The 23,041-nt window shown below is 34.1% G+C and overlaps 1 protein-coding gene across 2 annotated transcripts in view; it reads left to right on the top strand.

Moving 5' to 3' along the window:
• The window catches only part of CLEC16A (C-type lectin domain containing 16A), a 420,420-nt gene that overhangs the window by 375,611 nt on the left and 21,768 nt on the right, over positions 1 to 23,041 (top strand). The window contains exon 8 of one of the 2 annotated variants that reach the window (XM_089689495.1): positions 5,621 to 5,716. The exons of the other annotated variant lie outside the window; for it this stretch is intronic. Within the exon in view, the coding sequence (XP_089545621.1) occupies positions 5,621 to 5,716 (96 nt within the window). The remainder of the gene's footprint in view (positions 1 to 5,620; positions 5,717 to 23,041) is intronic. 2 annotated transcript variants of the gene reach the window in all.

The raw sequence follows: 23,041 nt of genomic DNA, 5'->3' as shown, positions 1-23,041 counted from the left end.
TATGTCCCTGTGTCCCTGCTATATCTATGCGAAGCACAGGAGAAGATGTAGAGTAGACTCCCTGAGGTAATGTACCCCGCTGAGTACAAACTAACCCGTATGTAGAATATATCTCATGAATCTGACTCTAATGCTACGTGAGCAACATAGGACAGATGTTTGGCTGGGATGCCTTTATTGTTTCTGGCGGATTTCCCATTTGAAGCCTGTTGTGGCCTAGTTTCTTCCACAATATTTTTGATTGTCTGCGTTAATTTCTATTTCTGTGTCACTTTGTTGCTCATCTTCATGTGACACTGATGTGGAATTTCCCTCAGTTTGAAGCCTTTATGTTCATGAAATTTTGAGTGCACTGAACTTTAATCGACAGTTACACTTCTACTGATGGTTACCTTGTTTGTATCTTGATGTAGAGTTCTGTATTCCTTTTTGAGATTCACCATTCCCCATATGTACACCTTCCTTTGCTCAAACATTCCATTTTGTACGTTTTTATTTGCTTTAAAAAATGTCTTCTTGGATCAAATTCTGGGTCCTTTCATTCCACAGTTCATATGGAGTTTTCTCAGTTGATTTTCCTGGCAGTCAGTTTTGGAGTTAGCATGCATTCATAATTAAAAAGGCTCACACTCGTGCGTTGCTACACCCTGAATAAAAATAAAGGAAGATTGCTGCACCCACTCACTAAGTGTACTCTCACTTAAAATTTATATAAACCAAGAATGTTTAGTGCACTAACTCCTCATTCAGACATATAAATGAAATTAAAAAAATCCTTTAGTAATCCCATGTGAGATAAATCCACACTCCAATAAAAGTCCAACTCCCAAATGACAGACTGTCCAAATTAGAGGGTTTAACAATCACTTTCTGAAAGACATGCTTGTGATCAAGATACTCTCCATGCTCACCTTTAAGTTTGACCTAACAATTATAACAGGTCAAATGCATTTTTACAGAAGTGAATCCTTTAATGTGTTGATGAATCCAAAATTTCTTCACTCAATCACGACTCCAAAAACATGTATATAAAAAAACAAAAATACATATCGTAGTGCAACACCGTTTACATTGAAACTAATGGTTGAGTGCACAAAACCTATACGCTCACATTACAGCAAAACACACCATGCTCCACAACAGTGTTGTAAGGTGTTCACTTCATCCAACATATACAGAAGTGCTTCCCATCACCAATGAGTGTGCCATGCACCTGCCTTCTTCCTTGACCCATATATTATATAGGTCATAAGCACTATAAACGTTGGTAAATCTTTTGCTTGTCCACCGCTATCCCTTAGTCGCTATTTCCTTGCTACTGGCCCTTTAAGAGCCCGGATTTCCGCTTCCCACCGAGAAGGTAAATGCTTTGACCTTGCTCCACAACAGTGTTGTAAAGTGTTCACTTCATTCAACATAGCTATTTCCTTGCTACTAAAGGATAGCAGTGGACCTAAATTATATGAATGCACTGTGTTAGCCAAAAACAGTAAGGAGTCAGCACAGATGACAATCTCTTCTTTCCCATTGCCTCATTTGAAACCAGATAACTGTTTCTTTTATTGTAAGAGGCCCTTTCATTAGTGCAAATAGCAGGGGTTAAATTGGGTGCGCCCGGTGAGAACTGTTTTTGGGAAAAAATACACAATAAGTAGTTGAGGCACTGGGAGAAGTTAAAAAGTGTTTTAGCCATTTAATAAATATGCAGCTTTGGCCGATGTAGCCCATAAATACACACACTCCATACTGTCAAGAACTTTGGCTCTCTTTCTTCAGTATTTGTAGGTTTTCCCCTTTACACCTAAGGGTAAAACACACCTTAATGCCCAAGTAAAATTAAGCAACTTTGATATGTGTCAGTAAAGCCGTACATATCATTTCAACTACTTTGTACATCCATCCTTGTCTTTTTCAGGACACATTGGGATTTCATTTGGTGGTAAATGGTAATGGATATCTCCTGATTTTTTTTTTATTACCAAAGGAAAACTGACCCAAAATAGCAAAAATAAAACCAATTTTTTTTTTAATTTAGCTATGTGTTATTTAAAAATTTGGCAAACTCTCAGGCCCTTACCATCAATTGGAACAAGTTAGTTCTTCTTCCTTATAATCTGCATGTCATTTTCTTCTTTTATGTGCAGCGACAATCAAATATTGCAGTATCTGTCTGGCTGGGGAAGTGCATCAGCTTGAATTTCTTATCATGGATTTCTAAACTAGGAGACATAAGTAAAGGCTGGTGACATTTATCATTCTCGTTGGTTGGCAGAAACAATAATTTATATATATATATATATATATATATATATATATATATATATATATATATATATATTCAGACCTCTTCCTTTAACCTCATTAAACAGATACCTCAAATCATATATATGTTGTATAAGGCCCCCCCCATCTAGATTTGTACTAAATGGTTCAAGTTGCTGGAGACTCTGTTCTGTGATTTTATATGATACAAGCTCAATCAATAATAAAATTAGACATTTTACAGTGCCCTCAGGACAGAGGAGGCCTAGCAATTCCAAGCACATGGCGGTACTTAAAAGCTCCTCAACTACAGAACTTGATCTGGAAGTAACTTGTTGCAGCCCTTGAGAAAGGGGGTATTTTGTAATGCCTTCCCACCTACAGTAAGTCCGATGCAATTGAATGATCCTTAGTTGCCAAGGCTATAATCAGTACACCCCTCTATATTAATTCTAATCTATAGGGAATAATATAACTAAGGAGCCCAGAACTTTGAATGGCACAGGGGGTGGAGTATGGCTGTAAATTATATTCTAAGTTTACCTTTAACCCCATTTCAGTAAATACATGAATAATTATTGTTACTGAGACAGATTGTACCTCTGTTTACAACTCCTCCACTTTATCTAGACCCATTGGAGAGTCACTCTAATACACAAAAGCTGCTCTGATACATTGGTACAGATATATATAGCACAGTCCAAGGGATTTATTTGCTAAATGTTTTAACTCATCACTAGACAAATATTTGATTATTTACCAAGTTTTGATAAGTTTCCCTCAGTGTCTCTTGAACTCTGAAATCCCTCCTTGTGCACAGAGAACACACATGTTATATCAGTTCTCATGAATTTAGGCAGAATCACAAAGTGTTTTTGAACTTATCAAACACATTACAAAACATTTCCAATGGTACATTTAGCACACCAAATAAGATCAAATAGGAGAAGTTCATTGTTGGGGTTTGTACGTATAAACCTGAAAATTAACTTAAAATGTCTCCTATATCTCCCACCACCAAAATGTTGATTGAGCTGGTAAATTTTATCTTCCATTCACTCAATTTGCCTACTTGCACACAGGTAATTGAAAAAATATCATATCTGGCTTGCTACTCCAGGACTGTCAATGATAAACAATACCGAAACAAAATGGATCACTCTTTCACAATAATCTTTAACTTTATAAGCTACAAACAGTATAATTATCTTGAAACATGCTTCATAATTAGAAAAAAGTTATTATAAACATCTCCTCACCTAATTCTAGAAAAATAGGTTGTGAGTTCCAGTGTTTAGAGATACCTCAGTGTATGTACAACTGAAGCTATAATACTGGGATGGTAATCAGTTTAGCTATTGATCTGAAGGAAATTTCAGTTGTCAACATTTTTGAAAAACTGTTAAAAATCATCTGATTAAAAATCAAATCTATATATGAGATATGTCAGCATTCTGAGATTGTCAGTCAGTATTCTGAGAAAATATCCTAGAGCTCTATAATATGTCAACATTTTGAAAAATCTTAGAGATTATAATTGAACATTACTCTGGAATATTATTTAACCTACGATTTATGATTTCTGACATATTACCTGAGAATTTTTAGATTATGAGGCTGATTTGCTAAGGGTAGATTTAGACATATCTAAATCTCCCTTGCCCTTGAAGCCTAATGCGCATTCGGATCATGTCCCAGATGCTACTAACAATCATGCCGCAACCACGTGCATTAAATCAAGTGAAGTTTGTCATGGGCGCAAAGCATCGCATCCATGGCATGTTAACATCCCTTTCCACTGACTATTGCAGCTTAAGGCCCCATTCACACTACGGCATTTTGAATTGTGGGCAGAATTGCAGCGATTTTGCTGCAAATTCAAAACTCTCTGCTAAAATGACAAATCACGGAATGTGTTCAGGTGGCATTCATTTTAATGGCACGTGGAAACATGGTGTGGCCGCAATTATCACGCGATAAATTGTGCCGCAGTCATGGCAAACCACATCACGTGACGCGCATCGCCCAAAAGAAGTTCCTGAACTTTTTTTTTGTGGCCACGCATCATGCGATGGGGTTTGCCAAGATTGCATGATTTATCACACAGAAGAACCACACCACCTTTTCAGGTGTCATTAAAATGAACAGCACCTGAACATGCGGTTCCACGATTTGTCATTTATCATATTGTTTGAAATTGCAGGCAGAATTGCGGAAATTCTGCCATGATTCAGAATTCCATAGTGTGAATGTGGCCCTAGGGTGGCAGTTGTCAGGCAGCAAAGACTGCTCAATCACACATTTTTGCCCAAGCCATTTAAACAAAGCCTAAAGAATTTGACTGTTCACACAAATTGGAATTGATTGGAAGGATTCACTATAATTATTCAGTCATATAAAGAGAGACTCCCTCTTTTATTATTTCAAGTACACATTACTGGATAATTGAAGTTGTGTAAACATTTTCGAATCTTTTAGTACATCAGCCTTATTATCCCAAAATTCAATGTGCTCATTCGCACAGTTTACAGCTCCATGCAAGTCTAAACTAAGGCTGGCCATACATTATACAATTTTCTTGAGATTTTTCCTTTAGATTTACCAAACACCATATAATAGGAGGTTAAACGTGAACAACACTTTCAACTGTATCCAATTAGGCAGGCCCTTGCATTACATAGTTGAAGGTAAATCTAAAGGAAATTGGACAGAAAATTGTATAGTGTATGGCCAGCCTAAGCCTTAAGGATTTGAGTGTTCATACAAATTGTGTGAAAATTCACAACAATTATCCAATCACATAAAGAGAAAATCCCTGTTGTCAAATTCTTTAGTACATCAGCCACATTATCCCAGAATTCAAGATTATATAAAGTAATAAGGCTGACTTACTAAAGGAGTTGAGAATGTTCACTCAATAAAATAAATATTTACTTCAAGTATCCAGTCATGTACAGGTGAGATAAGTAAACATGGATTTTCTTTCACATGGTTTTTTTTTTTTAGTTTGCCAGAATCTGAGATAACATGATTAGTAAAATAGTATGGCAGAGTGGCCTATTATCTCTGTATTTTGTGACATATGCCAAAATGCAGACTTTGTTCCAGAATTTAAGAGCTTTTTATTCACTTTGCCCGAATATTCACTCATACAGTGACCATGCTATTATCACTCTAACTCCATAAACAATGTGTAACTATATAGATTTAACTGTCATGCTCTTGCTTCGCTGTCTCTGTCTGTGCTACTGTTTTATTGTGTCCTATACCTTTTGTACCTCTTCCTATGTGTGTTGTCCTTTATTTGTTCCATTGTTGATTCTTTTTATGATCTGTCACTGTGTTTCCCTCTAGTAAGGTCTGGCAGGAAAGGAAGACGAAGAGTGTTTAGTCTATCGGAGGCAGACAGTCATGGAGGACACTGGGTTTAGACCCTCGAACGGCAGCTGCCTCAGTGAGTCTTACTATAAAACTATAGCAAATTACACTTCTACTCATTTCAGAAAATGATCTATCGTGCATAAATATGAAATTTTGCACCAAGCTCCATACAAATCAAGGTTTCACTACGTTAAGCCATTTTACAGTTGTGCGTAGGAAAACCGTTACGAGTTCTTTTTTTTTTTTTCTCTCCAAGCATTGCATTTTCACATTAGAACATCTAATATAGAATTTATGGCCTGAAATGGTTTTCCTTATTGCTTGAAAGTATTAACTTTGCAGATAGGTTTGTTAACACATAGATAAGTCCTTTATATGAATTAAACTTTAGCATCAGTAAACACAGCCTGTTCTATATTTTCATAGGGTAGTTCTGATCACATGCAATTGCTCAAACCATGTATGCTGCTGCTGCTCACTTTAAAAAAAAAAATAGCCTATATACATGCCAAATCACAAGACTCTCATGTTTCAGTAGGCATAAAAAACATACCTAGCTTAAAATAAATTGAGATGCTGAATGTGCGTAGACTTTTAGTTTTGCATGTATGGTCAGTTGCACTAATGTAGCCTCTTACACAGTGGTATTACCCAGTTTGATGCTGTTTTTTTCAAGCATGCCTTCTCTCTTGATTTTTTTTTTTTTTTTGCATTATCCTGTTATGCCACCCAGACACTAATCATACAAGAAGTCAAAATTTCACTGCTTTCCAGTTTTTTTCTATTTTCTGTTTTTTATCATAAGCTGGCCATTACTCAGTTTGAGAGCCAAGGCCCCAATTTGTTTAGCAGAACTGCTGCCAGTTCTGTCAGCATTGATTGCTGTAAATACTGTAGGTGTTTAAGTGTCTGTGCTTCATAAAACATGCATGCACTGTTGTTAGCTACAGCAGTGAAGAGCAGTGTATTACAATGTATCTTTTTTTTTTTTCTTTGAAACAAGAGTTGCTTAACCACTTGTCCTCCAGTGGATTTACCCCCTTAATGACCAGGCCTCTTTTTTGCTACTCGGCGCTGCACTAATTCAACTGATAATTGTGCGGTTATGCAATGCTGTACCCAAACAAAATTTATGTCCTTTTTTTCACACAAATAGAGCTTTCTTTCGGTGGTATTTGATCACCTTTCTGTCATCAAAAATATCCAAAAAAAACAAAAGTTTCATCATAAATTTAGGCCAAAATGTATTCTGCTACATGTTTTTGGTTAAACAAATCACAATAAGTGTATATTGATTGCTTTGTGTGAAAGTTATAGCATCTACAAACTATGGTATAGATAATGGAATTTACACAGCTTTTACTTTCTGACTGCCCATCACATTTCTTGAGGTGCAAAAATACCAAGATAGTACAAACACGCCCAAATGACCCCTTTTCTGAAAGTAGACACGCTAAGCTATCTGCTGAGAGGCATATTGAGTCCATGGAAGATTTATTTTTTTTTCCACAAGTTTCTGGAAAATGACAAAACATTTTTTTTTCACACAAAGTTGTCATTTAAATGATATATTTATCGCACAAGCCATGGGTATATGTGGAATTACACCTCAGAATAAATTCTGCTACTTCTACCATGTATGGGAATACCACATGTGTGAGACTTTTTGGGAGCCTAGCCACATACAGGAGCCTGAAATCCAATGAGCACTTTGAAAGCCTGAAGGTGCGTAACTTCCTCATTTCACTTCCTCACTACCTATCACAGTTTCGAAGGCCCTGAAATAACAGGATAGCACCAAACCCCCCCCCCCCCCAAATGACCCCTTTCTGGAAAGTAGACACCCCAAGGAATTTAAAAAGAGGCATGGTGAGTATTTTTCAGATCTATTTTTTTTCTCACAAGGTTTTGAAATATAAAAAAAGAAAAGAAAAAATGTGTTTGTTTTTTTTTGTCCATTTTCCAAAAACTTGTGGCAACAAACGAGATCTGCAAAATACTCACCATGCTTCTTATCAAATTCCTTGGGGTGTCTACTTTCCAAAAAGAGGTCATTTGGGGGGGAGGGGGGGTTGGTGTTATATAGTGAATAAAATGGTGGGTGCTGCAATTTTTTTATGTCACATAAAATTTGTGCAGCGATATTTCAAACGCAATTTAAAAAAAAACAAACACTTTTTTACTTTTAATGCACAAAACCACAATATATTGGCCAATTATTTGGTAAGATATAAAAGATGATGCTTTAAAACTGTGCATACCCAGTGCAATGGCGACAAACTGCATACGTTTTTAATATCCATAGACAATGTTTTAAAAGCCTTTACAAGCTACCATTTTAGATTTACAGAGGAGGTGATACAATTCCTTCCCTGATCTGACGTTCACGGCGATACTTCACATGCATGGTGCAACCGCTGTTTACATACCGGTACAGGGTCAACGCTCGCGCACACAGGTGTGCGAGCACGGGAGGGCGAGGGTGATTTTTTTTTTGTTATTAAGTGTTCTTGCATAGCAAGGAACACTTATTGTTATCTCACATATATATTCTTATTAAGAGTTCTTGCATAGCAAGGAACACTTATTGTTATCTCACATATATATTCTTATTCTTATTCCGTTTCTTATTATAGCCATATTTGCCACGCTAACTCCTCCCACAGTTTTTACACTACAAATACAAGTAATATATCAAAACGTGCGGATTGTTCCCGATCGGATTGCTATTACTTTGTGGAACGTTTCGCCGAATCGTTCAAGAAATATCGCGGTTTTTGCGGCGAAATTTTCCCATAGGAATGCATTGAGCAGCAGAGCACAGCTAGAGTGTGTAAAGGAAAAATCAGAAAAATCAGAACATGATTTGTAAACTGCCATCACTCTTTCATTTTCAAGCCCACCTACACATATCTTATATCAAAACGTTCAGCTAACCCTGCTGTCACTAAACATGTTCACAGCTAAGCCATATTCCTGATAGTTTTCAGAATATGACCATTTGTTTGGACCTCATCCCTCCCATTGACTTTCATTGAAACTCCACTTTAGACACAAGACATTTTAAGGGACGTTTTTAAACTGCGACTGTGCCTTCATTTTTTATCTTTCAGAGACATACTATACATCAAAATTTAGGTCTGTTTCTTGTGATTGTCACATTATAAACCTTTTCACGGTAGCATTTATACTTTTAAAACTACAAGCGTTTGAAAATGGCAATCGCCAGTGAACTTGGCAAGTTTAAATAGCCTGTTTAGAGCAGAGCTGTCACACACCTGTGACTGACTGAGGTAACAGGTGCAAGCAAAGGTCACTCAGGGGGCAGCTGAGTCACATTAGAGTGAGAAAGCTACAGTGTGAAAGGAAAAATCAGAACATGATTTGTAAACTGCCATAACTATGTCATTTTCAAGCCCACCTACACATATCTTATATCAAAACGTTCAGCTAACCCTGCTGTCACTAAAAATGTTCACGGCTAGGACATACTCCTGATAGTTTTCAGAATATGACCATTTGTTTGCAAATAACCCCTCCCATTGACTTTCATTGAAACTTCACTCACAGCCACCTGAAATGTTAAGGGACGTTTTTAAACTGCGACTGTGCCTTCATTTTTAATATTGCAGAGACATACTATACATCAAAATTTAGGTCTGTTTCTTGTGATTGTCACAGTATAAACCTTTTCACGGTAGCATTTATACTTTTAAAACTACAAGCGTTTGAAGATGGCAATCGCCAGTGAATTTGGCAAGTTTGAGCACTGTGTTTAGAGCAGAGCTTGTCACACACCTGTGACTGACTGAGTCACAGGTGCACCAAAGGTCACTCAGGGGGCAGCTGAGTCACATTAGAGTGAGAAGTGAGAAAGCTGCAGTGTGGAAGGAAAAATCAGAACATGATTTGTAAACTGCCATCACTCTTTCATTTTCAAGCCCACCTACACACATCTTATATCAAAACGTTCAGCTAACCCTGCTGTCACTAAAAATGTTCACGAATGCTAGTAGTGTACCGCGCTCCAATATATTCTACCTTATGTGATATAATGAATTCATAAGTGTACCACCGATAATCAAATAATTACATCAATTAATTATACTTATATATATGATTTGTGTAAATATATAAAATAAATTAATTTATCAATGTGAAAAAACAAAAACTATGAATGAAAAATATAAATAAAAAATAAAAAATATTTGCAGTGGGAATGACAGTTCCTTCTGTATAAATGAGATGGTGTTATTATTCAGTCTGGATAAAAATAAAATAAAAATTAAATTAAAATAAAAATAAATTTAAAAAAAAATAAAAATAAAATTAAAATAAAAATAAAATTAAATTTAAAACAAAAATTAAAATAAAAATAAAATTAACATAAAATTATAATAAAAATAAAATTAAAATAAAAATAAAATTAAAAATAAAATAAAATTAAAATTAAAATAACATAAAATAAAAATAAAAATAAAATTAAAATTAAAATAAAAATAAAATTAAAAATAAAATAAAATTAAAATTAAAATAAAAAAAAAATTAAAACAAAAATAAAAATAAATAATTGATATCCCGGATAAGACACTATGTTTCTTTTCTTTAATATTTAATTAATACTAATTTTAGCACGCAATTGAACTTGGCAAGTTTAAAAAGCCTGTTTAGAACAGGCATGCTGACATTCCTCTCAGAGTGAGTTGTCATAGCAACCCAGCTGTCTCAGCACAGTGAGCCTACTCCGCCCTCTCCAGGTGCAGCAACCAAAGGTCACTCAAGAGGCAGATGACTCACCAGGCTGGACTGTGAGCTTCAAAATACAAGCTGAAATGCATTTCTCACTATCAGGCTTGCAATGTGCACTGCTTACATTTCATCAATCATTTGGTAAAGGTTGCGGCAAGAACACTTTACACAATTTCCCCAGAAATTGTAGATTGTCTAGTTCTTATTAAGTGTTCTTGCATAGCAAGGAACACTTATTGTTATCTCACAAGTATATTCTTATTCTTATTAAGTGTTCTTGCATAGCAAGGAACACTTATTGTTATCTCACATATATATTCTTATTCTTATTATAGCCATATTTGCCACGCTAACTCCTCCCACAGTTTTTACACTACAAAGACAAGTAATATATCAAAACGTGCGGATTGTTCCCGATCGGATTGCTATTACTTTGTGGAACGTTTCGCCGAATCGTTCAAGAAATATCGCGGTTTTTGTGGTGAAATTTTCCCATAGGAATGCATTGAGCAGCACAGCACAGCTAGAGTGTGCAAAGGAAAAATCAGAAAAATCAGAACATGATTTGTAAACTGCCATCACTCTTTCATTTTCAAGCCCACCTACACATATCTTATATCAAAACGTTCAGCTAACCCTGCTGTCACTAAAAATGTTCACGGCTAGGACATACTCCTGATAGTTTTCAGAATATGACCATTTGTTTGCACATCACCCCTCCCATTGACTTTCATTGAAACTCCACTCTAGACACCAGACATTTTAAGGGACGTTTTTAAACTGCGACTGTGCCTTCATTTGTTATCTTTCAGAGACATACTATACATCAAACTGTAGGTCTTTTTCTTGTGATTGTCACAATATAAACATTTTCACGGTAGCATTTATACTTTTAAAACTACAAGCGTTTGAAGATGGCAATCGCCAGTGAATTTGGCAAGTTTAAACAGCCTGTTTAGAGCAGAGCATTCTCACACACCTGTGACTGACTGAGGTAACAGGTGCAAGCAAAGGTCACTCAGGGGGCAGCTGAGTCACATTAGAGTGAGAAAGCTGCAGTGTGGAAGGAAAAATCAGAACATGATTTGTAAACTGCCATAACTATGTCATTTTCAAGCCCACCTACACATATCTTATATCAAAACGTTCAGCTAACCCTGCTGTCACTAAAAATGATCACGGCTAGGACATACTCCTGATAGTTTTCAGAATATGACCATGTGTTTGCACCTCACCCCTCCTATTGACTTTCATTGAAACTCCACTCTAGATACCTGACATTTTAAGGGACGTTTTTAAACTGCGACTGTGCCTTCATTTTTAATATTGCAGAGACATACTATATATCAAAATTTAGGTCTTTTTCTTGTGATTGTCACAATATAAACCTTTTCACGGTAGCATTTATACTTTTAAAACTACAAGCGTTTGAAAATGGCAATCGCCAGTGAACTTGGCAAGTTTAAACAGCCTGTTTAGAGCAGAACTTGTCACACACCTGTGACTGACTGAGGTAACAGGTGCAACCAAAGGTCACTCAGGGGGCAGCTGAGTCACATTAGAGTGAGAAAGCTGCAGTGTGAAAGGAAAAATCAGAACATGATTTGTAAACTGCCATAACGATGTCATTTTCAAGCCCACCTACACATATCTTATATCAAAACGTTCAGCTAACCCTGCTGTCACTAAAAATGTTCACGAATGCCAGTACTGTACCGCGCTCCAATATATTCTACCTTATGTGATATAATGAATTCATAAGTGTACCACCGATAATCAAATAATTACATCAATTAATTATACTTAAATATATGATTTGTGTAAATATATAAAATAAATTAATTTATCAATGTGAAAAAACAAAAACTATGAATGAAAAATATAAATAAAAAATATTTGCAGTGGGAATGACAGTTCCTTCTGTATAAATGAGATGGTATTATTATTCAGTCTGGATAAAAATAAAATAAAAATTAAATTAAAATAAAAAAAAAAATAAAATTAAAAATAAAATAAAATTAAAATAAAAATAAAATTAAAATTAACATAAAATTAAAATAAAAATAAAAATAAAATAAAAATAAAAATAAAATTAAAAAAAAAATAAATAAAAATAAAATAAAAATAAAATTAAAATAAAAATAAAAATAAAATTAAAAATAAAATTAAAATTAAAATAAAAATAAAATTAAAAATAAAATAAAATAAAATAAAAATTAAAATTAAAATAAAATTAAAATAAAAATAAATAATTGATATCCCGGAGAAGACACTATGTTTCTTTTCTTTAATATTTAATTAATACTAATTTTAGCACGCAATTGAACTTGGCAAGTTTAAAAAGCCTGTTTAGAACAGACATGCTGACATTCCTCTCAGAGTGAGTTGTCATAGCAACCCAGCTGTCTCAGCACAGTGAGCCTACTCCGCCCTCTCCAGGTGCAGCAACCAAAGGTCACTCAAGAGGCAGATGACTCACGAGGCTGGACTGTGAGCTTCAAAATACAAGCTGAAATGCATTTCTCACTATCAGGCTTGCAATGTGCACTGCTTACATTTCACCAATCATTTGGTAAAGGTTGCGGCAAGAACACTTTACACAATTTCCCCAGAAATTGTAGATTGTCTAGTTTTTATTCTTATTCTTATTATAGCCATATTTGCCACGCTAACTCCTCCCACAGTTTTTACACTACAAATACAAGTAATATATCAAAACGTGCGCATTGTTCCCGATCGGATTGCTATTACTTTGTGGAACGTTTCGCCGAATCGTTCAAGAAATATCGCGGTTTTTGCGGCGAAATTTTCCCATAGGAATGCATTGAGAAGCAGAGCACAGCTAGAGTGTGTAAAGGAAAAATCAGAAAAATCAGAACATGATTTGTAAACTGCCATCACTCTTTCATTTTCAAGCCCACCTACACATATCTTATATCAAAACGTTCAGCTAACCCTGCTGTCACTAAAAATGTTCACAGCTAAGCCATATTCCTGATAGTTTTCAGAATATGACCATTTGTTTGGACCTCATCCCTCCCATTGACTTTCATTGAAACTCCACTCTAGACACCAGACATTTTAAGGGACGTTTTTAAACTGCGACTGTGCCTTCATTTTTTATCTTTCAGAGACATACTATACATCAAACTGTAGGTCTTTTTCTTGTGATTGTCACAATATAAACCTTTTTACGGTAGCATTTATACTTTTAAAACTACAAGCGTTTGAAAATGGCAATCGCCAGTGAACTTGGCAAGTTTAAATAGCCTGTTTAGAGCAGAACTTGTCACACACCTGTGACTGACTGAGGTAACAGGTGCAAGCAAAGGTCACTCAGGGGGCAGCTGAGTCACATTAGAGTGAGAAAGCTGCAGTGTGGAAGGAAAAATCAGAACATAATTTGTAAACTGCCATAACTATGTCATTTTCAAGCCCACCTACACATATCTTATATTAAAACGTTCAGCTAACCCTGCTGTCACTAAAAATGTTCACGGCTAGGACATACTCCTGATAGTTTTCAGAATATGACCATGTGTTTGCACCTCACCCCTCCCATTGACTTTCATTGAAACTCCACTCTAGATACCTGACATTTTAAGGGACGTTTTTAAACTGCGACTGTGCCTTCATTTTTAATATTGCAGAGACATACTATATATCAAAATTTAGGTCTTTTTCTTGTGATTGTCACAATATAAACCTTTTCACGGTAGCATTTATACTTTTAAAACTACAAGCGTTTGAAAATGGCAATCGCCAGTGAACTTGGCAAGTTTAAACAGCCTGTTTAGAGCAGAGCTTGTCACACACCTGTGACTGACTGAGGTAACAGGTGCAAGCAAAGGTCACTCAGGGGGCAGCTGAGTCACATTAGAGTGAGAAAGCTACAGTGTGGAAGGAAAAATCAGAACATGATTTGTAAACTGCCATAACTATGTCATTTTCAAGCCCAGCTACACATATCTTATATCAAAACGTTCAGCTAACCCTGCTGTCACTAAAAATGTTCACGAATGCCAGTAGTGTACCGCGCTCCAATATATTCTACCTTATGTGATATAATGAATTCATAAGTGTACCACCGATAATCAAATAATTACATCAATTAATTATACTTAAATATATGATTTGTGTAAATATATCAAATAAATTAATTTATCAATGTGAAAAAACAAAAACTATGAATGAAAAATATAAATAAAAAATAAAAAATATTTGCAGTGGGAATGACAGTTCCTTCTGTATAAATGAGATGGTGTTATTATTCAGTCTGGATAAAAATAAAATAAAATTAAAATAAAAAAATAAAATAAAATTAAAATAAAAATAAAAATAAAATTAAAATAAATAAAAAATATTTGCAGTGGGAATGACAGTTCCTTCTGTATAAATGAGATGGTATTATTATTCAGTCTGGATAAAAATAAAAATTAAATTAAAATTAAATTAAAATTAAAATAAAATTAAAAATAAAATAAAAATAAAAATTAAAATAAAAATAAAATTAAATTAAAAAAAAAAATTAAAATAAAAATAAAATTAACATAAAATTAAAATTAAAATAAAATTAAAAAAAAAATAAAAATAAAATTAAAATTAACATAAAATTAAAATAAAAATAAAAATTAAATTAAAAATAAAATTAAATTAAAATTAAAATAAAATTAAAATTAACATAAAATTAAAATAAAAATAAAATTAAAATAAAATAAAAATAAAATTAACATAAAATTAAAATAAAAATAAAATTAAAAATAAAATAAAATAAAATAAAAATTAAAATTAAAATTAAAAAAAAATTAAAATAAAAATAAATAATTGATATCCCGGATAAGACACTATGTTTCTTTTCTTTAATATTTAATTAATACTAATTTTAGCACGCAATTGAACTTGGCAAGTTTAAAAAGCCTGTTTAGAACAGGCATGCTGACATTCCTCTCAGAGTGAGTTGTCATAGCAACCCAGCTGTCTCAGCACAGTTAGCCTACTCCGCCCTCTCCAGGTGCAGCAACCAAAGGTCACTCAAGAGGCAGATGACTCACGAGGCTGGACTGTGAGCTTCAAAATACAAGCTGAAATGCATTTCTCACTATAAGGCATGCAATGTGCACTGCTTACATTTCATCAATCATTTGGTAAAGGTTGCGGCAAGAACACTTTACACAATTTCCCCAGAAATTGTAGATTGTCTAGTTATTAAGTGTTCTTGCATAGCAAGGAACACTTATTGTTATCTCACATATATATTCTTATTCTTATTAAGTGTTCTTGCATAGCAAGGAACACTTATTGTTATCTCACATATATATTCTTATTCTTATTAAGTGTTCTTGCATAGCAAGGAACACTTATTGTTATCTCACATATATATTCTTATTCTTATTAAGTGTTCTTGCATAGCAAGGAACACTTATTGTTATCTCACATATATATTCTTATTCTTATTATAGCCATATTTGCCACGCTAACTCCTCCCACAGTTTTTACACTACAAATACAAGTAATATATCAAAACGTGCGGATTGTTCCCGATCGGATTGCTATTACTTTGTGGAACGTTTCGCCGAATCGTTCAAGAAATATCGCGGTTTTTGCGGCAAAATTTTCCCATAGGAATGCATTGAGCAGCAGAGCACAGCTAGAGTGTGTAAAGGAAAAATCAGAAAAATCAGAACATGATTTGTAAACTGCCATCACTCTTTCATTTTCAAGCCCACCTACACATATCTTATATCAAAACGTTCAGCTAACCCTGCTGTCACTAAAAATGTTCACAGCTAAGCCATATTCCTGATAGTTTTCAGAATATGACCATTTGTTTGGACCTCATCCCTCCCATTGACTTTCATTGAAACTCCACTTTAGACACAAGAAATTTTAAGGGACGTTTTTAAACTGCGACTGTGCCTTCATTTTTTATCTTTCAGAGACATACTATACATCAAAATTTAGGTCTGTTTCTTGTGATTGTCACAATATAAACCTTTTCACGGTAGCATTTATACTTTTAAAACTACAAGCGTTTGAAAATGGCAATCGCCAGTGAACTTGGCAAGTTTAAATAGCCTGTTTAGAGCAGAGCTTCTCACACACCTGTGACTGACTGAGGTAACAGGTGCAACCAAAGGTCACTCAGGGGGCAGCTGAGTCACATTAGAGTGAGAAAGCTACAGTGTGAAAGGAAAAATCAGAACATGATTTGTAAACTGCCATCACTCTGTCATTTTCAAGCCCACCTACACATATCTTATATCAAAACGTTCAGCTAACCCTGCTGTCACTAAAAATGTTCACGGCTAGGACATACTCCTGATAGTTTTCAGAATATGACCATTTGTTTGCACCTCACCCCTCCCATTGACTTTCATTGAAACTTCACTCACAGCCACCTGAAATGTTAAGGGATGTTTTTAAACTGCGACTTTGCCTTCATTTTTAATATTGCAGAGACATACTATACATCAAAATTTAGGTCTGTTTCTTGTGATTGTCACAGTATAAACCTTTTCACGGTAGCACTTATACTTTTAAAACTACAAGCGTTTGAAGATGGCAATCGCCAGTGAATTTGGCAAGTTTGAGCACTGTGTTTAGAGCAGAGCTTGTCACGCACCTGTGACTGACTGAGTCACAGGTGCACCAAAGGTCACTCAGGGGGCAGCTGAGTCACATTAGAGTGAGAAAGCTACAGTGTGGAAGGAAAAATCAGAACATGATTTGTAAACTGCCATCACTCTTTCATTTTCAAGCCCACCTACACATATCTTATATCAAAACGTTCAGCTAACCCTGCTGTCACTAAAAATGTTCACGAATGCCAGTAGTGTACCGCGCTCCAATATATTCTACCTTATGTGATATAATGAATTCATAAGTGTACCACCGATAATCAAATAATTACATCAATTAATTATACTTAAATATATGATTTGTGTAAATATATAAAATAAATTAATTTATCAATGTGAAAAAACAAAAACTATGAATGAAAAATATAAATAAAAAATAAAAAATATTTGCAGTGGGAATGACAGTTCCTTCTGTATAAATGAGATGGTGTTATTATTCAGTCTGGATAAAAATAAAATAAAATTAAAATTAAAATAAAATTAAAATAAAAATAAAATTAAAAATTAAAATAAAAATAAAATGAAAAATAAAATAAAAATTAAATTAAAATTAAAATAAATAAAAATATTTGCAGTGGGAATGACAGTTCCTTCTGTATAAATGAGATGGTATTATTATTCAGTCTGGATAAAAATAAAAATAAAATAAAAATTAAATTAAAATAAAAAAAAAATAAAATTAAAATTAAAATAAAATTAAAATAACATAAAATAAAAATAAAATTAAAATAAAAATAAAATTAAAATAACATAAAATAAAAATAAAATTAAAATAAAAATAAAATTAAAAATAAAATAAAATTAAAAATAAAATAAAATTAAAATAAAATTAAAATTAACATAAAATTAAAATAAAAATAAAATTAAAAATAAAATAAAATAAAATTAAAATAAAAAAAATTAAAATAAAAATAAAAATAAATAATTGATATCCCGGATAAGACACTATGTTTCTTTTCTTTAATATTTAATTAATACTAATTTTAGCACGCAATTGAACTTGGCAAGTTTAAAAAGCCTGTTTAGAACAGGCATGCTGACATTCCTCTCAGAGTGAGTTGTCATAGCAACCCAGCTGTCTCAGCACAGTGAGCCTACTCCGCCCTCTCCAGGTGCAGCAACCAAAGGTCACTCAAGAGGCAGATGACTCACGAGGCTGGACTGTGAGCTTCAAAATACAAGCTGAAATGCATTTCTCACTATCAGGCTTGCAATGTGCCCTGCTTACATTTCATCAATCATTTGGTAAAGGTTGCAGCAAGAACACTTTACACAATTTCCCCAGAAATTGTAGATTGTCTAGTTCTTATTCTTATTCTTATTATAGCCATATTTGCCACGCTAACTCCTCCCACAGTTTTTACACTACAAAGACAAGTAATATATCAAAACGTGCGGATTGTTCCCGATCGGATTGCTATTACTTTGTGGAACGTTTCGTCGAATTGTTCAAGAAATATCGCGGTTTTTGCGGCGAAATTTTCCCATAGGAATGCATTGAGCAGCAGAGCACAGCTAGAGTGTGCAAAGGAAAAATCAGAAAAATCAGAACATGATTTGTAAACTGCCATCACTCTGCCATTTTCAAGTCCACCTACACATATCTTATATCAAAACGTTCAGCTAACCCTGCTGTCACTAAAAATGTTCACGGCTAGGACATACTCCTGATAGTTTTCAGAATATGACCATTTGTTTGCACATCACCCCTCCCATTGACTTTCATTGAAACTCCACTCTAGACACCAGACATTTTAAGGGACGTTTTTAAACTGCGACTGTGCCTTCATTTGTTATCTTTCAGAGACATACTATACATCAAACTGTAGATCTTTTTCTTGTGATTGTCACAATATAAACCTTTTCACGGTAGCATTTATACTTAAAACTACAAGCATTTGAAGATGGCAATGGCCAGTGAATTTGGCAAGTTTAAAAAGCCTGTTTAGAGCAGAGCTTCTCACACACCTGTGACTGACTGAGGTAACAGGTGCAACCAAAGGTCACTCAGGGGGCAGCTGAGTCACATTAGAGTGAGAAAGCTACAGTGTGAAAGGAAAAATCAGAACATGATTTGTAAACTGCCATCACTATGTCATTTTCAAGCCCACCTACACATATCTTATATCAAAACGTTCAGCTAACCCTGCTGTCACTAAAAATGTTCACGGCTAGGACATACTCCTGATAGTTTTCAGAATATGACCATTTGTTTGCAAATCACCCCTCCCATTGACTTTCATTGAAAATCCACTCAGAGCCACCTGAAATGTTAAGGGACGTTTTTAAACTGCGACTGTGCCTTCATTTTTAATATTGCAGAGACATACTATACATCAAAATTTAGGTCTGTTTCTTGTGATTGTCACAATATAAACCTTTTCACGGTAGCATTTATACTTTTAAAACTACAAGTGTTTGAAGATGGCAATCGCCAGTGAATTTGGCAAGTTTGAGCAGTGTGTTTAGAACAGAGCTTCTCACACACCTGTGACTGACTGAGTCACAGGTGCACCAAAGGTCACTCAGGGGGCAGCTGAGTCACATTAGAGTGAGAAGTGAGAAAGCTGCAGTGTGGAAGGAAAAATCAGAACATGATTTGTAAACTGCCATCACTCTTTCATTTTCAAGCCCAGCTACACATATCTTATATCAAAACGTTCAGCTAACCCTGTTGTCACTAAAAATGTTCACGAATGCCAGTAGTGTACAGCGCTCCAATATATTCTACCTTATGTGATATAATGAATTCATAAGTGTACCACCGATAATCAAATAATTACATCAATTAATTATACTTAAATATATGATTTGTGTAAATATATAAAAAAAATTTATTTATCAATGTGAAAAAACAAAAACTATGAATGAAAAATATAAATAAAAAAAAAAAAATATTTGCAGTGGGAATGACAGTTCCTTCTGTATAAATGAGATGGTGTTATTATTCAGTCTGGATAAAATTAAAAATAAAATAAAAATAAAATAAAAATAAAATTAAAAATAAAATTAAAATAAAATTAAAATAAAATTAAAATAAAATAAAAATAAAATAAAAATAAACATAAAATTAAAATAAAAATAAACATAAAAATTAAAATAAAATAAAAATAAACATAAACATAAAAATAAAATTAAAAATAAAATTAAAATTAAATTTAAATAAAAATAAAATAAAAATAAACATAAACATAAAAATAAAATTAAAAATAAAATTTAAATAAAATTTAAATAAAAATAAACATAAACATTAAAAAAAAAAATTAAAATAAACATAAAAATAAACATAAAATAAAAATAAAATTAAAATAAAATTAAAATAAACAAACAAACATAAAAATAAAAAAAAATTAAAATTAAAATAAAAATAAACATAAAATAAAATTAAAATAAAAATAAATAATTGATATCCCCCGGATAAGACACTATGTTTCTTTTCCTTTCTCTGTATGTTCCATATATGGAGGACTAAGCCAAGCAGCCAGTGGAGAAAGTCTCACTGAGAAGGCTGTGCTGAGGAGAGAGGAGAGAGAGGTTCACGCAGTGGACACAGACTCATCACACTATCCAGACTGAATAATAACACCATCTCATTTATACAGAAGGAACTGTCATTCCCACTGCAAATATTTTTTATTTTTTATTTATATTTTTCATTCATAGTTTTTGTTTTTCACATTGATAAATTAATTTATTTTATATATTTACACAAATCATATTTAAGTATAATTAATTGATGTAATTATTTGATTATCGGTGGTACACTTATGAATTCATTATATCACATAAGGTAGAATATATTGGAGCGCGGTACACTACTGGCATTTATGATTAATATTTATACACCTAGAGAGGGTGCGATTAATACCTGGCGATCTAATATTTAATTAATACTAATTTTAGCACGCAATTAATTAATTATTCGTAATTAATTTGTAATATTTTATTATTTATATATTTTTCACATATATTTTTTTATAATTTTTTATGTATGATATCAATTAACAATAGAGTTTATATATAGAAAGAAAACTCCTAGTGGCTCACAAGTAACTATCCAACTTTTTATAAAAATGTTCACGGCTAGGACATACTCCTGATAGTTTTCACAATATGACCATTTGTTTGCACCTCACCCCTCCCATTGACTTTCATTGAAACTCCACTCTAGACACCAGAAATTTTAAGGAACGTTTTTAAACTGCGACTGTCCCTACCTTTTCGCAGTAGCATTTATACTTTTAAAACTACAAGCGTTTGAAGATGGCAATCGCTAGTGAAGATGGCAAGTTTAAAAAGCCTGTTTAGAACAGGCATGCTGACATTCCTCTCAGAGTGAGTTGTCATAGCAACCCAGCTGTCTCAGCACAGTGAGCCTACTCCTCCCACTGCAGGTGCAGCAACCAAAGGTCACTCAAGAGGCAGATGAGTCACCAGGCTGGACTGTGAGCTTCAAAATACAAGCTGAAATGCATTTCTCACTATCAGGCTTGCAATGTGCACTGCTTACATTTCATCAATCATTTGGTAAAGGTTGCGGCAAGAACACTTTACACAATTTCCCCAGAAATTGTAGATTGTCTAGTTTTTATTCCGTTTCTTATTATAGCCATATTTGCCACGCTAACTCCTCCCACAGTTTTTACACTACAAAGACAAGTAATATATCAAAACGTGCGGATTGTTCCCGATCGGATTGCTATTACTTTGTGGAACGTTTCGCCGAATCGTTCAAGAAATATCGCGGTTTTTGTGGCGAAATTTTCCCATAGGAATGCATTGAGCAGCAGAGCACAGCTAGAGTGTGTAAAGGAAAAATCAGAAAAATCAGAACATGATTTGTAAACTGCCATCACTCTTTAATTTTCAAGCCCACCTACACATATCTTATATCAAAACGTTCAGCTAACCCTGCTGTCACTAAAAATGTTCACAGCTAAGCCATATTCCTGATAGTTTTCAGAATATGACCATTTGTTTGGACCTCATCCCTCCCATTGACTTTCATTGAAACTCCACTTTAGACACAAGAAATTTTAAGGGACGTTTTTAAACTGCGACTGTGCCTTCATTTTTTATCTTTAAGAGACATACTATACATCAAAATTTAGGTCTGTTTCTTGTGATTGTCACAGTATAAACCTTTTCACGGTAGCATTTATACTTTTAAAACTACAAGCGTTTGAAAATGGCAATCGCCAGTGAACTTGGCAAGTTTAAATAGCCTGTTTAGAGCAGAGCTTCTCACACACCTGTGACTGACTGAGGTAACAGGTGCAAGCAAAGGTCACTCAGGGGGCAGCTGAGTCACATTAGAGTGAGAAAGCTACAGTGTGAAAGGAAAAATCAGAACATGATTTGTAAACTGTCATAACTATGTCATTTTCAAGCCCACCTTCACATATCTTATATCAAAACGTTCAGCTAACCCTGCTGTCACTAAAAATGTTCACGGCTAGGACATACTCCTGATAGTTTTCAGAATATGACCATTTGTTTGCACCTCACCCCTCCCATTGACTTTCATTGAAACTTCACTCACAGCCACCTGAAATGTTAAGGGACGTTTTTAAACTGCGACTGTGCCTTCATTTTTAATATTGCAGAGACATACTATACATCAAAATTTAGGTCTGTTTCTTGTGATTGTCACAGTATAAACCTTTTCACGGTAGCATTTATACTTTTAAAACTACAAGCGTTTGAAGATGGCAATCGCCAGTGAATTTGGCAAGTTTGAGCACTGTGTTTAGAGCAGAGCTTGTCACACACCTGTGACTGACTGAGTCACAGGTGCACCAAAGGTCACTCAGGGGGCAGCTGAGTTACATTAGAGTGAGAAGTGAGAAAGCTGCAGTGTGGAAGGAAAAATCAGAACATGATTTGTAAACTGCCATCACTCTTTCATTTTCAAGCCCACCTACACATATCTTATATCAAAACGTTCAGCTAACCCTGCTGTCACTAAAAATGTTCACGAATGCCAGTAGTGTACCGCGCTCCAATATATT

This window comes from Staurois parvus, unplaced genomic scaffold (assembly GCF_062004578.1).
Source record: "Staurois parvus isolate SC_StPar_1 unplaced genomic scaffold, SC_StPar_1.0 ptg000477l, whole genome shotgun sequence".
Taxonomy (NCBI): domain Eukaryota; kingdom Metazoa; phylum Chordata; class Amphibia; order Anura; family Ranidae; genus Staurois; species Staurois parvus.
Note: the sequence above shows the minus strand (reverse complement) of the source record. Positions and strands in the feature narration are given on the sequence as shown.